Source organism: Odocoileus virginianus, chromosome 5 (assembly GCF_023699985.2).
Source record: "Odocoileus virginianus isolate 20LAN1187 ecotype Illinois chromosome 5, Ovbor_1.2, whole genome shotgun sequence".
Lineage (NCBI taxonomy): Eukaryota > Metazoa > Chordata > Mammalia > Artiodactyla > Cervidae > Odocoileus > Odocoileus virginianus.
Window position 1 is genome coordinate 66,843,826 of NC_069678.1, and position 16,710 is coordinate 66,860,535.

The 16,710-nt window shown below is 40.7% G+C and overlaps 1 protein-coding gene and 1 long non-coding RNA gene across 7 annotated transcripts in view; one reads left to right on the top strand and one right to left on the bottom strand.

The window, feature by feature from the left end:
• Window positions 1-16,710, bottom strand: part of LOC110126067 (uncharacterized) — a 396,803-nt gene that overhangs the window by 249,902 nt on the left and 130,191 nt on the right. The gene's annotated exons all lie outside the window — the stretch shown is intronic.
• The window catches only part of C5H1orf87 (chromosome 5 C1orf87 homolog), a 107,891-nt gene that overhangs the window by 10,835 nt on the left and 80,346 nt on the right, over window positions 1-16,710 (top strand). For 2 of the 3 annotated variants that reach the window (XM_020875521.2, XM_020875522.2), the window contains exons 1-2: window positions 10,142-10,187; window positions 11,397-11,526. In XM_020875521.2, coding sequence (XP_020731180.2) covers window positions 11,420-11,526 — 107 coding nt within the window. In that variant the 5' untranslated portion in view covers window positions 10,142-10,187; window positions 11,397-11,419. Of the gene's footprint in view, window positions 1-10,141; window positions 10,188-11,396; window positions 11,527-16,710 lie in introns of those variants that run through there. The other variant, XM_070468080.1, reaches the window with a different exon arrangement.

Sequence of the window (16,710 nt, forward strand, 5' to 3'; positions counted from 1 at the left end):
TAACCCCCAGTATCTCAGAATATGACCTTATATGGAAATAGAATGACTGCCGAGGTAATTAGTTAAGATGAGGTTATACTGGAGCAGACTGGGCAAAAATGTGCACACGGTGAAATATCATGTGAACATGAAGTCAGAAATTACAAGCCAAGGGAATACCAAATATTGCCAATAAACCAGTAGAAGTAGGGATGCAGGCATGGAAGAGATTTTGCCTCATTACCCTCAGAAGCCACCAACCCTGTTGACACACCTTCTTGGACTTCTGGCCTCTAGAATTGTGAAACAATAAATTTCTGTTTTTAATTCACCCACTGTGTAGTACTTGTTATGGCAACCTAAGTAAACTAATATATGGCCTAAAGTCAACCCATCTAAGCAGTACGATACATGACCTTATTTTTCCAGAGCATGAGAGCATTTTAAGGAGAAAAGAAACTTGGCCATATTTGCATTGTGTTCTAAAACCAGCCTGCCCTCACTCATCTTTTTACCTGACATCCCCCATTAGTCATAAAGATCATTGGCTTGGGTCCTGTATGTTTCTCTGGCCAAAAAAAAAAGTATTATATAATGCCCATATTCTTTGCAACACAGCTTGGCTTACATCAGTATTCGTCCCTTCTCTTTTTGGACAGGGACTTTGATGCAAAATGCCTCAGTTTTATAAATCTTTGATTAAATTGTTCAAAAGAACAGGGCTTTCTTGCTTCCTATTTATAAACTCATTCTATTCTGGCTTCTACAGGCAAAAACAAAACATTGGAGACAATTTTTCCTCATCCTTACTCTGTGTGATGGTAAACATAAAATCATGAAATTGTAGGAGGGGGCATTTTTTGGTCCACTTATTACAGCTATTCTTCTTTTTTGGTTGGAGTGGGGAGCTGACTCTCTTGGATGGAGATGTTTCTCTGGAATCTTTCTCTGGTGACTCATAATCTAAAGCTGTTGAACTCAAGGAAGGCAGTTTCAACTGAAGTATTTAATCTTATTGAGACATTTATTGCACAGTTTTTTGTTTTGTCTTGTTTAATATAAACCACTGGAGAGATGTTTCCTGATTATGTCATTTCATAAAGTAGGGTGTGAAGTAAAAACTTCCCAGATAAGAAAAGGCCATTGCTTATTAAGAATTCTGTCATAGAATCTGCTTCTCTAAGGGAATTAGAGCCTTAAAGCAATGCCAATAAGAATATTAGCATTAATGCTAACAATAACATGGCTAACTAACATCCACAGAGGAGATATAGACTTGTGGTTATAAAGGCTACTTCTAGAGTCAGACACACCTAGATTTTCACTGCAGCTCTGACTCTCCCTAGCTATGTTCCCTAAGTTTTTTAATCTTCTTTTTTCTTCTTCAGGTTCCTCATCTCTAAAATGGGGATAATAATGCCCTTATTTCATAAAGTTTGGGGGAAGATTGAATGGATATTGAATGAAAAGCTCTAACCACAATGACTGGCATATAATAAATATTCATTAAATGTTAGCTGCTATTGTTATAAACAAGAATATAATATATTGGAAGCCTATTGCATATTAGAGGATAGGGATGCCTGGTAAGCTGCAGTCCATGGGGTTGCAAAGAGCTGTACATGACTGAGCAACCAAACTGCAGCAACAAATTGCATATTAAGTCTCTTAAGATGTTATCTCTAATCCTGATAGCAATCTTCAGGTTAAATACTATTTGTCTCTACTTTAAAGATAAAAGACTTAAATTGCTTGTTCCAGGTCACTTGGCTAGGAAATAGCAAATCAAAGACTTCCTGGGATCTGAAAAAATATATCAAATTTCATCGTAATACCTACAAAATGATAAAAGAGCTGCATTATGGAAAGCCTCTCTCCAGTGTTATGTTTCTAGTTAGCATATATAAAATCTCTAAGCCAAGATAAGGTCAAAGGATACTCTTTAGTAGAATATTGGATTTGATCAAGATCAATTTATTCCATCAAGCTTTATCACAGAATTTATAGTAAAACTTTAAATGCCATTCAATTTTTTAACTGCACCCCACATATAAATCTTAGCAACATAAAGTTTAAGCCTTTACATTAGTCAGAACTCTCTGGGTAAAGATTAATGAGGTCCATCTCAAAAAGTCCTAAGTGAAAGGGAAATTTATCACTCCTCTGTTTGGTAAGTCGAGACTCTAGGTTCAAGTATAGCTGGATCTAGGTTCTTTGTCTTGTCATGATTCAGACACTGACTCTATTTTCAGTTCTGATCTGGTTTCCTCCTCTTCTACTGAAAAAACATAGTATGTATTGATATAGATCTCTGCCAGCAGCCTCAACACCTTATCCTCAAATAAGTTCAGTTCAGTTGCTCAGTGGTAATCTGACTCTTTGCAACCCCATGGACTGCAGCACACTAGGCTTCCCTGTCTATCACCAACTCCTGGAGTCTACCCAAACTCATGTCCATTGAGTCGGTGATGCCATCCAACCATCTCATCCTCTGTCATCCCTTTCGCCTCCTGCCTTCAATCTTTCCCAGCATCAGGGTCTTTTCAAATGAGTCAGCTCTTTGCATCAGGTGGCCAAAGTATTAGAGTTTCAGCTTCAACATCAGTCCTTCCAATGAACATTCAGGACTGATCTCCTTTAAGATGGACTGGTTGGATTTCCTTGCAGTCCAAGGGACTCTCAAGAGTCTTCTCCAATACCACAGTTCAAAAGCATTAATTCTTCAGCACTCAGCTTTCTTTATAGTCCAACTATCACATCCATACATGACTACTGGAAAAACCATAGCCTTGACTAGATGGACCTTTGTTGGTAAAGTAATGTCTCTGCTTTTCAATATGCTATCTAGGTTGGTCACAACTTTTCTTCCAAGAAATAAGCATCTTTTAATTTCATGGCTGAAGTCACCATCTGCAGTGATTTTGGAGACCCCAAAAATAATGTCTGCCACTGTTTCCACTGTTTCTCCATCTATTTGCCATGAAGTAATGGGACCAGATGCAGAGATCTTTGTTTTCTGAATGTTGAGCTTTAAGCCAACTTTTTCACTCTCCTCTTTCACTTTCATCAAGAGGCTCTTCAGTTCTTCACTTTCTGCCATAACGGTGGTGTCATCTGCATATCTGAGGTTATTGAGATTTCTCCCAGCAGTCTTGATTCCAGCTTGTGCTTCCTCCAGCCCAGCATTTTTCATGATGCACTCTGCATATAAGTTAAATAAGCAGGGTGACAATATACAGCCTTGATGTACTCCTTTCCCGATTTGTAACCACTCTGTTCTTCCATGTCCAGTTCGAACTGTTGCTTCCTGACCTGCATACAGGTTTCTCAAGAGGCAGGTCAGGTGGTCTGGTATTCCCATTTCTTTCAGAATTTTCCACAGTTTATTGTGATCCACACAGTCAAAGGCTTTGGCATAGTCAATGAAGTGGAAATAGATGTTTTTCTGGAACTCTTGCTTTTTCGATGATCCAGCAGATGCTGGCAATTTGATCTCTGGTTCCTCTGCCTTTTCTAAAACCAGCTTGAACATCTGGTAGTTCACGGTTCATATATTGTTGAAGCCTGGCTTGAAGAATTTTGAGCATTACTTTGCTAGTGTGTGAGATGAGTACAATTGTGAGGTAGTTTGGGCATTCTTTGGCACTGCCTTTCTTAGGGATTGCAATGAAAACTGACCTTTTCCAGTCCTGTGGCCACTGCGGAATTTTCTAAATTTGCTGGCATATGGAGTGCAGCACTTTCACAGCATAATCTTTTAGGATTTGAAATAGCTCAACTGGAATTCCATCACCTCCACTAGTTTTGTTCATAGTGATGCTTCCTAAGACCCTCAGATCATGAACTCCTTATTGCCAAATTCAAGACTTAAATAGAAGAAAGTATGGAAAACCACTAAACCATTCTGGTATGACCTAAATCAAATCCCTAACGATTATACAGTGGAAGTGACAAATGGGTTTAAGGGACTAGATCTGATAGACAGAGTGCCTGATGATCTATGGATGGAGGTTCATGACACTGTACAGGAGACAGGGATTAAGACCATCCCCAAGAAAAAGAAATGCATAAAAGCAAAATGGCTATCTGAGGAAGCCTTACAAATATCCATGAAAAGAAGAGAAGCCAAAAGCAAAGGAGAAAAGGAAAGATATACCCATTTGAATGCAGAGTTCCAAAGAATAGCAAGGAGAGATAAGAAAGCCTTCCTCAGTGATCAGTGCAAAGAAATAGAGGAAAACAATAGAATGGGAAAGATGAGAGTTCTCGTGAAGAAAATTAGAGATACCAAAGGAAGATTTCATGCACAGATGGGCTTAATAAGGGACAGAAATGGTATGGACCTAACAGAAGCAGAAGATATTAAGAAGAGGTGGCAAGAATACACAGAAGAACTGTACAAAAAAGATCATAACCCAGATAATCACAATGGTGCGATCACTCACCTAGAGCCAGACATCCTAGAATGTGAAGTCAAGTGGGCCTTAGGAAGCATCACTACAAACCTTATCTTCACAGGTTACTAAACTGTGAGCAGATAGAAGACTTGTACTGGTCCTTGATAAGAACTGTTCAGCCTACTTAAGCCTCAGAGTGTGATCAGATCTATAAAGGCACAGAGTTTTGCCTTGGGAGGACTGATCTGGCATTGTATTAATTTCTTGTGGCTGTTATAATACATTATCACAAACTTGATGGTTTATAGCAGCACAAATTTGAGCCCAGAGACCCAAAAGCATTTTTACTGGTCTAAAGTCAAAGGATCAGCAGGGTATGATTCCTTCTGGAGTCCCTAAGTGAGTGAAGTCACTCAGTCGTGTCCGGCTCTTTGAGACCCCAAGGACTGTAGCCTACCAGGCTCCTCCATCCATGGGATTTTACAGGCAAGAGGACTGGAGTTGGTTGCCATTTCCTTCTCCATGGGAACTTCCTGACCCAGGGAGATTGAACCTGGGTCTCCTGGATTGTAGGCAGATGCTTTATCGACTTAGCCACCAAGGAAGTCCTCTTTTAGGAGTCTCTAAAGGAGAATCCAATTCCTTGCCTTTCCTAGCTTCTGGAGGCCACCTGCATTCTTTGGCTCAGGACATCTTCTTCAAATGATTCTAACCTCTTGCTTTCATGGTCATATCTCACACTTCCTCTTCTACAGTAAAAATCTCCCACTGCCTCCCTGTTTTAAGGACATTTGTGATTATATTTGAACCCACTTGGCTAATCCAGAATAATCTCTCCATCTCAAGATCCTTAACTTAATCACATCTGCAAAGTCAGAGAAGGCAACACTAATAGGTTCCAGAGATTAGAATGTGAACATGTGAGGGGCCATTATTCAGCCTACCACAAGCACTGACCAGGAAGGTATGATAACTATGCAAACAGGCAAAGAAAGACACATTTTATAAAAGACAAATCAAATTATTCAGAGAATGGAGAAATCCTTTTCAGCTTCTGGGATTTGGTTTGGCTTCTTGACAGATAATTATAATAATGATGCAAGCCAACATTTATATTGCTCCTTATGTGTCAGGCATTGTTCTAAATGTCTTATTTATACTACTCAATTAATCTTTATAAAACATTGTACTCATTTTATAGAAGATGAAACCAAAGTACAAAGACATTAAGTGACTCACCCCAGATCACACTGAACTATCAGAGCCAGAATTTGAACCCAAGGTATCTGATTCCCAGCTAGATACTTTTGACAATTTGAGATGGAACTTAAAGAATGGAGAACAGGCTGACACAATGAGAAAACATGAGTACTGTAGACAGTTCAGATCATGAATTCATTATTGCAAAATTCAGATTTAAACTCAAGAAAGTAGGAAAAACCACTAGACCATTCAGGTATGACCTATCAAATCCCTTATATAATAGAAGTGACAAACAGATTCAAGGGATTAGATGTGATAGACAAGTGCCTGAAGAGCTATGGTCGGAGGTTCATGACATTGTACAAAAGGCAGTGATCAAGACCAGCCTCAAGGGGGGAAAAATGCAAAAGACAAAATGGTTGTCTGAGGAGGCCTTACAAATAGCTGAGAAAAGAAAAGAAGCTAAAGGCAAAGGAGAAAAGGAAAGATATACCCATTTGAATGCAGAGTTCCAAAGAATAGCAAGGAGAGATAAGAAAGCCTTCCTCAGTGACCAGTGCAAAGAAATAGAGGAAAACGATAGAATGGGAAAGACCAGAGATCTCTTCAAGAAAATTAGAGATACCAAGGGAATATTTCATGCAAAGATGGCTCAATAAAGGACAGAAATGGTAGGGACCTGGCAGAAGCAGAAGATATTAAGAAGAGGTGGCAAGAATACACAGAAGAACTATATAAAAAAGATCTTCATGACCCACATAACCACGATGGTGTGATCACTCTGCTAGAACCTGACACCCTGGAATGTAAAGTCAAATGGGCCTTAGGAAGCATCAGTATGAACAAAGCAAGTGGAGGTGATGAAATTCCAATTGAGCTATTTCAAATCCTCAAAGATGATGCTGTGAAAGTGCTGCACTCAATATGCCAGCACATTTGGAAAACTCAGCAGTAGCCACAGGACTGGGAAAGGTCAGTTTTCATTCCAATCCCAAAGAAAGGCAATGCCAAAGAATATTCAAACTACAGCACAATGCACTCGTCTCACATGCCAGCAAAGTAATGCTCAAAATTCTTCAAGCCAGGCTTCCACAGTATGTGGACTGAGAACTTCCAGATGTTCAAATTGGTTTCAGAAAAGGCAGAGGAACCAGAGATCAAATGGCCAACACCCATTGGATCATAGAAAAAGCAAGAGAGTTCCAGAAAAACATCTATTTCTGCTTTACTGATTACGCCAAAGCCTTTGACTATGTGGGTCATAACAAACTGTGGAAAATTCTTAAAGAGATGGGAATACCAGACCACCTTACCTGCCTCCTGAGAAATCTGTATGCAGGTCAATTAGTAACAGTTAGAACTGGACATGGAAAAGTGGACTGGTTCCAAATCAGGAAAGGACTATGTGAAGGTTGTATATTGTCACTCTGCTTATTTAACTTATATGCAGAGTACATCATGCAAAATGCCAGGTTGGCTGAAACACAATCTGGAATCAAGATTACTGGGATAAATATCAATAACCTCAGATATGCAGATGATACCACCCTTATGGCAGAAATGGAAAAGGAACTAAGGAGACTCTTGATGAAAGTGAAAGAGGAGAGTAAAAAAGGTGGCTTAAAATTCAACATTCAAAAAACGAAGATCATAGCATCCGTTCTCATTACTTCATGGCAAATAGATGGGGAAACAATGGAAACAGTGACAGACATTATTTTCTTGGGCTCCAAAATCACTGCAGATGGTGACTTAAAGCCAAGAAATTAAAAGACACTCCTTGGAAGAAAAGCTATGACCAAACTAGACAGCATATTAAAAATCAGAGACATTACTTTGCTGACAAAGGTCTGTCTAGTCAAAGCTATGGTTTCTCCATTAGTCATGTATAGATGTGAGAGTTAGACCATAGAAAAAGCTGAGCGCCAAAGAATTGATGCTTTTGAACTGTGGTGTTGGAGAAGGCTCTTGAGATTCCCTTGGACTGCAAGGAGATCCAATCAGTCAATCCTAAAGGAAATCAGTCCTAGATATTCATTGGAAGGACTGATGATGAAGCTGAAACTCCAATACTTTCGCCACCTGGTGCAAAGAACCAACTCATTGAAAAAGACCCAGATTCTGGGAAAGACTGAAGACAGGAGGAAAAGGGGATGACAGAGGATGAGATGGTTGGATGGCATCACCGATTCAACGGACATGAGTTTGAGCAAGCTCCAGGAGTTGGTGATAGACAGGGAGGCCTGGTGTGCTGCAGTCCATGGGGTCTCAAATAGTTGGAAACAACTGAAGAACTGCACTGAATTGAACTGACCTAAGACAGAGGGAAGAGAATGAACAAAGGCACAGAGGCAGAGAAATGAAAGGCAGATTCAAGCCAGTGAGTACACAAGGTCAGATGGAGGTTAGAGAATCCGAGAGAAGTAGTGGGAGAGCAAGCTCCAGCTAGAAGACTTCCAGGGCTTAGAAGACTTTGAAACCATGGGCCATCTCCATGGCTGATGTGTGCCCTTTGAGACACTGGACTAGATTGTGCCTCGGGAAGACTGATCTAGTGACCATGTGAAGGCTGGATTGGAGAAGTGGGAAGGGAGCTTCCCCTTCTCCTCTACTCCCCTGCACTGTGTACATCATGGAACACGCCTATATGTCCTGCCCACTAGAGAGTGAGCCCTAAAAGGGAGAGCAGTGTATCATCCATCTCTGGCAGCATGTGCCAACAGCTGATACAGTAAAGCACAAAACACAATTCAGCTAGAGGGGAGGGGGCAGGGGGTGTGGATGCTGGGGCTGCTGCTGCTTCTGATGAAAATAACATCATTCTGTAGTCAATTTGAAGAGCCTTTATCCACATTTGTTGAAGGCTTTTAATGTAATTAAAAATGCCTAGAAATCTTGGAATATGTAGGTTTATATTCAAATCTTGCCTCCATCAATTGCCTCTGTGGGGTCTTGGGTAATTTCTAGATATCCCAAGCCTTGTAGTCTTAATCTTTAAAACATAAAAAAAAATACTTTATTGGTAATTGCTAATTTATAATGTTACTAAAAGGAACTAAAGAATCTCTTGATGAGGGTGAAGGAGGAGAGTGAAAAAGCTGGTTTGAAACTAATATAAAAACAAACAAAAAAAAACCAACTAATATCATGGTATCTGGTCCCATCACTTCATGGCATGTAGAAGGGGAAAAGGTAGAAGCAGTGATCAGTTTCCTCTTCTTGGGCTTTAAAATCACTGTGGATGGTAACTGCAGCCATGAATTTAGAAGATGATTGTTTCTTGGCAGGAAAGCTATGACAAACCAAGACAGTGTGCTAAAAAACAAAGACATCACTTTGCATCAGAGATCCATATCGTCAAGGCTATTGGACTTCCCAGGTGGCTCAGGTGGTAGAGAATCCGCCTGCAATGCAGCAGACCTGGGTTCTATCCCTGGTTTGGGAAGATCCCCTGGAGGAGGGCGTGGCAACCCACTTCAGTATTCTTGCCTGGAGAATCCCCATGGACAGAGGAGCCTGGTGGGCTGTAGTCCATGGGTCGCAAAGAGTCGGACACGACTGAGTGACTAAGCACAGCACTTGGTCTTTCCAGCGGTCATATACTGTGAGAGCTGGGCCATAAAGAAGGCAGAGCACCAGAAGAACTGACACTTTTAAACTGTGGTGCTGGAGAAGATTCTTGAGAGTCCCTTGCACAGCAAGGAGATCAAACCAGTCAGTCTTAAAGGAAATCAACCCTGACTACTCATTAAAAGTACTGATGCTGAAGCTGAAGCTCCAAGAATTTGATCACTTGATGTGAACAGCTGACTCACTGGGAAAGACCCTGACTCAAGGCAGATTCAGGCAGAAAGAAAAAGGGCAACGAGGATGAGAGGTGGGACAGCATCACCAATGCAGTGAACATGAACTTGGGCAAACTCCGGGACCTGGTGAGGGACACGGAGGGCTGGTGTTCTGCAGTCCATGGGGTCTCGAAGAGTCGGACACGACTAGGTGGCTGAACAAAAAACATATAAGGTAATAGTCATCTGTCTCAAATAAGGAATGTGGCAAATTATGACTACAAATTATTTTTTTAATAATCTTATTTAATTGAATCACCAACATGGCTTTATGTCCTTTTTAGTACTTTTCCCCCATTTTGCAGTTGTTTGACACTGAACCTCAGGGAAAAAAAGGGATTTAGCCAGACAATGAAAGAGCTTAAATTTAAAGAGACAAGAGGAAGATTTTCGACTGTAGGCACACCTCATAAAGGGAAATGAAGCTTAAGGGAAAGAGCATGATAGACGTGACCGCACAGGTGAAAAAGATGGACTTCAAGAAGGAAGCTCAGGTTTGAAAAGAATATCCAGACTATTCACCAGACAACAGCCACACCCTGGGCACACACAGCCTCGGGCAGGTAGGCGATCTGGTCCCCGCCCAGCAACAGCCCTCTGCGTCCTTAACTACCTGGGGTGAGAGCCGCCTCCGCCCAGGAGCCGGGCCCTGTGATTGGCCCGACTTCTGAGCTGGCTCCCCCGCCCCACCTTGGTCCCCACAGACCTCCGCAGATCCTAATCCTGAGAAGCACTGAACGCGCACCCCTGAGCCTCCGGAGCGGTAAGGCAGCCGGCTCTGAGCTCCCCGGGGAAAGGACCCAGGACTGACACGCAGCTCCTGGGTAGAGGGGACTCCACAATCACAAATTCTGGTCCTTGAAGCTTCGAGATAGATTCAAAGAATCTATCTGGGGGCCTAACTGCTCTCCAGAGCAGATCCAATTGCTGACCACACACTAGATGAACCTGGGGTCTTGGGAAGAACCCTGCTCTAGTTATCAGACCAAAGTACTGGAACCAGGCCTGCTGTCAATCACTTTGTGACCTTGGTCAATTAACACCCTCTCTGGGCCTTGGTTTCCCAATCTGTAAAGAGAGCCTTTGGAGACTATTCAGTGTTATGTGGCAGCCTGGATGGGAGGGGAATTTGGGGGAGAATGGATACATGTGTATGTAAGGTTGAGTCCCTCAGCTGTTCACCTGAAACTATCACATAGTTAATTATCTATACCCCCAATACAAAATTAAATGTTTAAAAACCTTCATTAAAAAAAGAAATGATTTCTAAAGGCATTTCAATTTCTGAGAGGCTCTAACAGGGAATGGTTAGTCTGGTACCAGGTTTATAGAACTTCTCAGTTTCCCCTAGCAGCAGACCTGATTAAACACTCGGTGAATATTAGTGGAGGGTCTCAATTTTAGATTCACTGCATTGTAGAAAAATCAGATCATCAATAACAAGAAAAATCCCTCTTTTCTATGCACATTGCTCCTTCAGATGCATGATGTCATTGGATTGTTACTAAATCCAGAGGGCAGCGCTGGAATTATTCTGGTTTCATAAGTGGAGGTACTGAGCATCAGAACTGAATTTGAGTTCCTCACATGTCCTTCTAAAGCCCTACTTTCCTCTCTGACCTCATTAGAATCCCATCTGGTGACCTGTAGAATAGGAAGACAATCACCGAATGGCTCAGTCAACCAGTTTTGCAAACCTCTTAGATGGGATTTCCAATTCTGCTAATTACTGTTATGTGATATTGGAAAAGTTACTTACTATATTATGCCTGGTCCCTCAACTGTGAGACAAGAATGATAATAGTAATTAAGAATATCTTTCTCTTGCTTTTTTTGGAACTATTAAGTGAGATTATAATATAGGTAATACACTTGGCCTCACTATTATTATTGTTGTTATTATTGACAAGGATGTTACAGTTGCCTAGTGGAAAACCCAGAGGAATAGTTTTATTTATTTTCCACCCCCAAGGACTTGAAGAGGTTTGGAGAATTATGTCTTCAGTTTGGAAGACTCCCCGTGGATCAAATGTGATGCCTGAGATAAAGGTGAAAATCATTGGAAGTAAACACGTTCGATACCTTGTGGAGAAGCCAAAAATGTAAGTTTACTCTTTGAAAAATACGTTTTGCTTGGGTGATAATGAAGTTTAGGCTTTCTTTAATCTAGAAATTTACATTTTTAAAATGCTCTCCATGGAAAATTAAGTCATTACGATGCAACTGTAAAAGTAAAATAGTGTTGATAACTTCTATGCACAGTGTTTTCCTGAATTTTTCATCTTACAAAGATGCTTCTTCCCCCTGCTCTTTAATTACTTGAGCTGATTTTCCAGATAGATGGGAAATATAAGCACTGAGTCATTTATAAATATTAATGGAGCATTGCTGCTTCTCCTTATCAGGTTTGTAATCTACCACATGTAGCAATTTTTTTTTTGGGGGGGGAGGGAGGAAGGTTGTTAGTCAGTTTGTTATGAATTAAAGGAGTGGGATTAGTAATGAATCATAAATTTTAAGAGTTTCACTTAGTTTTGCTTGTGTTCCAGACTCCTCTAAGCAGGGGCTTCTAAGAAGATAACTAAGAGGGCTTTCTTCTTCCAAACTCATCACAGTCACATTTGAAGGGGGACACTCATATATCTCTAAAATTCACTCATTTTTTGACCAATTCTTCCTTGTAGAGTTTTGGCAGTTCACATAAGAAAGAGAAGATATTAGACCTGCCTTTCTTCTAGTAGACATTCCATAAATAGTAGTCAGTCAGTAAGTGCCTTTCCCTCCTAAAATCATTTCCTTAGCTCTTTCCTCTCTTTCAGAAACCCACAGACCAAACAAATAGACAAACTAAAAGATCTAGCCTCACTGAACATAGGTTCAGAAAGTAGTGGACGCCAAACCTGGCTATCATCAGAGTCACCTGGAGAATCCTTAAAAATAAAGATGTGGGGCTCAAGACCTATTAGGTCAGAATCCCTGAAGATGAGACCGTTAGGACTACTGTTACGGAGTATGGGCTTCAGAGGGGAAATGGGCTTTACCTACCTACCCTCAGTGCTAAGAGATTGTAAAGTGAGTGCCCCGAGAGATTCCAAAGTCAGTACTGCAGTCAGCTGGTAAGGTCTGCCATGGCACTTGAAGTGCGCTTTGCAGCAGGAGTCAGGTATTTGGGATCCTCACAGACTTGAGAGACGTGAGTTTGAATCCTGGCTCAGCGCCTTCCGAGCCTTTTGACATTGAAAAAGTGAATTAACATCTCTAGCCTCAGATTCTACAGCTATCAAGTGAAGATAAAGCCCATCTACCTAGTAGGGTTGTTATGAGGAAAAAAAATGAGAAAAGTATGCAAAACATCTTTCCACTGCCTAGAAGTGTATATAGTGTTTGTGTTAGTTGCTCAGTCATGTCCAACTATTTGTGACCCCATGGACTGTAGCCCATCAGGCGTCTCTGTCCATGGAATTCTCCAGGCAAGAATACTGGAGTGGATTGCCATTCCCTTCTCCAGAGGACCTTCCCAACCCAGGGATAGAACCCAGGTCTCCTGCATCACAGACAGATCCTTTACTGTTTGAGCTACAGGGAAGTCATATTCCATATGCTTAATAAATGGATCTGCTATTATTATTGAAGCAAATCTTTCCATAGATATGACATTAAGTAAAAAGTCAAATATCTTTCTATGAAACACTTGCCATCCCTTTTATATTCTATGCCAGGTTATCTCTGTTTTGTAGATAAAGAAACTGAGACACTGTGATGACTAAGTGATTATTTCGAGATCTTGACAAATTCCACTCATTATCCAGAAAAGGAAATAAGATCATTAGGAAAGCTGTGCTCAATTCTCCTCCTACCTAGAAGACATTGCTAATCTACTAATTCCATTCCTCTTTGAGGTTGTTTGTTTAACCCCAATATCCCCACAACTCCTTCCTTTTTCCAATGGATTCAGAGTCTAATATGTTCCTAACAGGGAGAAGAGGGTGGCGGGGATAGAGGAAGGGTCCTTTTCCTTTTATATTAGAGAAAAATTCCACCTACTTATAAGAAGGTGCCTTTCTCTTTATTCTTTAAATTTTAGATTCTGGAAATAAGAGTACACCACATCAGTTACATTAATTGGGAAATAAAAGACAATTCTGTTTCTTCTGTGACAGACAATAAGATAATTGTTATTTTTTAATATTAAGATAAGTTAAAAAAAAAGATAAGTTTGGTTGTTCCTATGGTCTTGATGTTACTGTTGCTGGAATGACATAGGACAGTTAACAAGCTTTCCTAAATATTCTTGTATGGTTCAAAAGTAAATAACTCCCAAGAGGCTTCTTGCTGAGGTAAGGACAGACCCACCACAAGCATGCTTGTTCCAGAGTCTGTCTCTAAAACACATTTAAATCATGCTACATCTACACCCTTCAGCCAGGATCTCAAGGTGGTGTTTTCTTTGCATTGAATCAACTGACCCTATTAGTAAAAAAAAAATCTACATAGAAAAATAAATAAAAGCCAAAAGAGAAAGAAGTCTCTAAAGAAAAGTCTGGATTAAAAAGAAAAATTACAAATTAATGTTGAATGGAAAAACAGAAATCTTCTTGTGTAACAACGTTTATTTATTTACTTGAATTAATTTAATTGAAGTATAGGTGCTTACAAATGTGTAACCACATCTAGTTGAGATGTCCTACAGGTTGTGTGGAAAGATGGATAGTGTGTCAGACATAACTGTGATCTTCAAAGTACAAATCAAAATCAGTCTGTTAGTTTTCTAGGACTGCTGTATGACCATACAAAACCTGGGTGGCTTAGACCAACAGAAATGTATTGCCTCTCAGTTCTGGAGACTAGAGAGCTGAAGCCAAGGTGTCTGCAGAGCCTTGCTCATTCTGAGGTGCCCAGGAAGAATCCTTCTGTTCCAAGTCTCTCTCCTTATTGGAGAAATAATATGTGTCTGTGCATAGGTTTCCTCCTTTCTTAAGGACACCAGTCAATTGGCTGACAACTCTACTATTCTAGTAGGGTCTCATCTAAACTAATTACTTCTGCAGTTACCCTGTTTCCAAATAAGATCACATTCTATGGGAGAAAATAATAGCAAATGAAGCAACTGACAAAGAATTAATCTCAAAAATATACAAGCAACTCCTGAAGCTCAATTCCAGAAAAATAAATGATCCAATCAAAAAATGGGCCAAAGAACTAAACAGACATTTCTCCAAAGAAGACATACAGATGGCTAACAAACACATGAAAAGATGCTCAATATCACTCATTATCAGAGAAATGCAAATCAAAACCACAATGAGGTACCATTACACGCCAGTCAGGATGGCTGCTATCCAAAAGTCTACAAGCAATAAATGCTGGAGAGGGTGTGGAGAAAAGGGAACCCTCTTACACTGTTGGTGGGAATGCAAACTAGTACAGCCGCTATGGAAAACAGTGTGCACATTTCTTAAAAAACTGGAAATAGAACTGCCATGTGACCCAGCAATCCCACTTCTGGGCATACACACCAAGGAAGCCAGATCTGAAAGAGACACGTGCACCCCTGTGTTCATAACAGCACTGTTTATAATAGCCAGGACATGGAAGCAACCTAGATGCCCATCAGCAGACAAATGGATAAGGAAGCTGTGGTACATATACAGCATGGAATATTACTCAGCCATTAGAAAGAATTCATTTGAATCAGTTCTAATGAGATGGATGAAACTGGAGCCCATTATACAGAGTGAAGTAAGCCAGAAAGATAAAGACCAATACAGTATACTAATGCATATATATGGAATTAAGAAAGATGGTAACAATAACCCTATATGCAAAACAGAAAAAGAGACACAGATGTACAGAACAGACTTTTGGACTCTGTGGGAGAAGGCGAGGGTGGGATGTCCTGAGAGAATAGCATTGAAACAAGTGTACTATCAAGGGTGAAACAGATCATCAGCCCAGGTTGGATGCATGAGACAAGTGCTCAGGGCTGGTACACTGGGAAGACCCAGAGGGATGGGATGGAGAGGGAGGTGGGAGGGGGGATTGGGATGGGGAATACATGTAAATCCATGGCTGATTCATGTCAATGTATGGCAAAAATCACTACAATATTGTAAAGTAATTAGCCTCCAACTAATAAAAATAAATGAAAAACAAAACAAACAAATAAGATCACATTCTGAGATACTGGGCAATAGGACTTAAAAATATGAATTGGGGTAAGGGGATAAAACTTAAACCATAACAAACAGCCTCCCATTTTACAGATGAGGTGAGACAACTGAGGTCTCAGTGAACTTAAAAGTGAGGCCACTTATTAAGAACTAAGCCTGGAATTTACTCCTCTAATTTTTTGGTTTATCCGATACAGTGATTAACAGGAGATGAACAGAAAATGATCAATGCCTACTTAGAATACATATTTTTCATCAGGGATATCAATATATAGGTTTAAGTGTCCCTCGGTTTGTGGCATCATTATTTTCCTCATAGCCCCTACACCAGCCTTCCAATCCTGATCCTTGCCTCTCATCTCATTCTCTGATTCATTCTCTGGATCCATGCTCTTCAAAGTGTAGTCTATGGACTATCAGCATCAACCTCACCTGAGAGCTTGCTATAAATGCAGACTCTCAGGCCCCTTTCCAGACATACTGAGTCAGAATCTGCATTGTTGTAAATTCCCAGGTGAGGCCTATGCAACATTACAGATTGAGAAGACCAGTTCTTAAGTATGGCTAGCAACCACATAGAGTTCCTTGGATTGAAAGGAGATCAAACCAACCAATCCTAAAGGAAATCAATCCTGAATATTCAGCAGAAGGACTGATGCTGAAGCTGAAGCACCAAAACTTTAGCCACCTGATGCGAAGAGCCAACTCACTGGAAAAGATCCTGATGCTGCGAAAGACTGAGGGCAGGAGGAGAAGGGCGTGACAGGATGAGATTGTTGGATAACATCACCGACTCGATGGACATGACTTTGAGCAAATTCCTGGAGATCGTGAAGAACAGGGAAGTCTGGCATGCTGTAGTTCATGGAGTTGCAAAGAGTTGGACATGATTTAGCAACTGAACAGCAATCTTTTTAAAATGCAAATCTAATCAGGTGCCACCACCACCAGCCCTGGATTTGCGCTGCCTCCCTGTCCCGTGACCCCCATAGCATCCTTAGGGATTGTCGTGCTCAGTGACAATTTTCTATGCATTTCTGTGTCCCCCATTTAACTGTAAATTCTGTGTGCACAACCTTACCCTCAGTACTGAGTGAGGGTCTTGTCTTGTACATA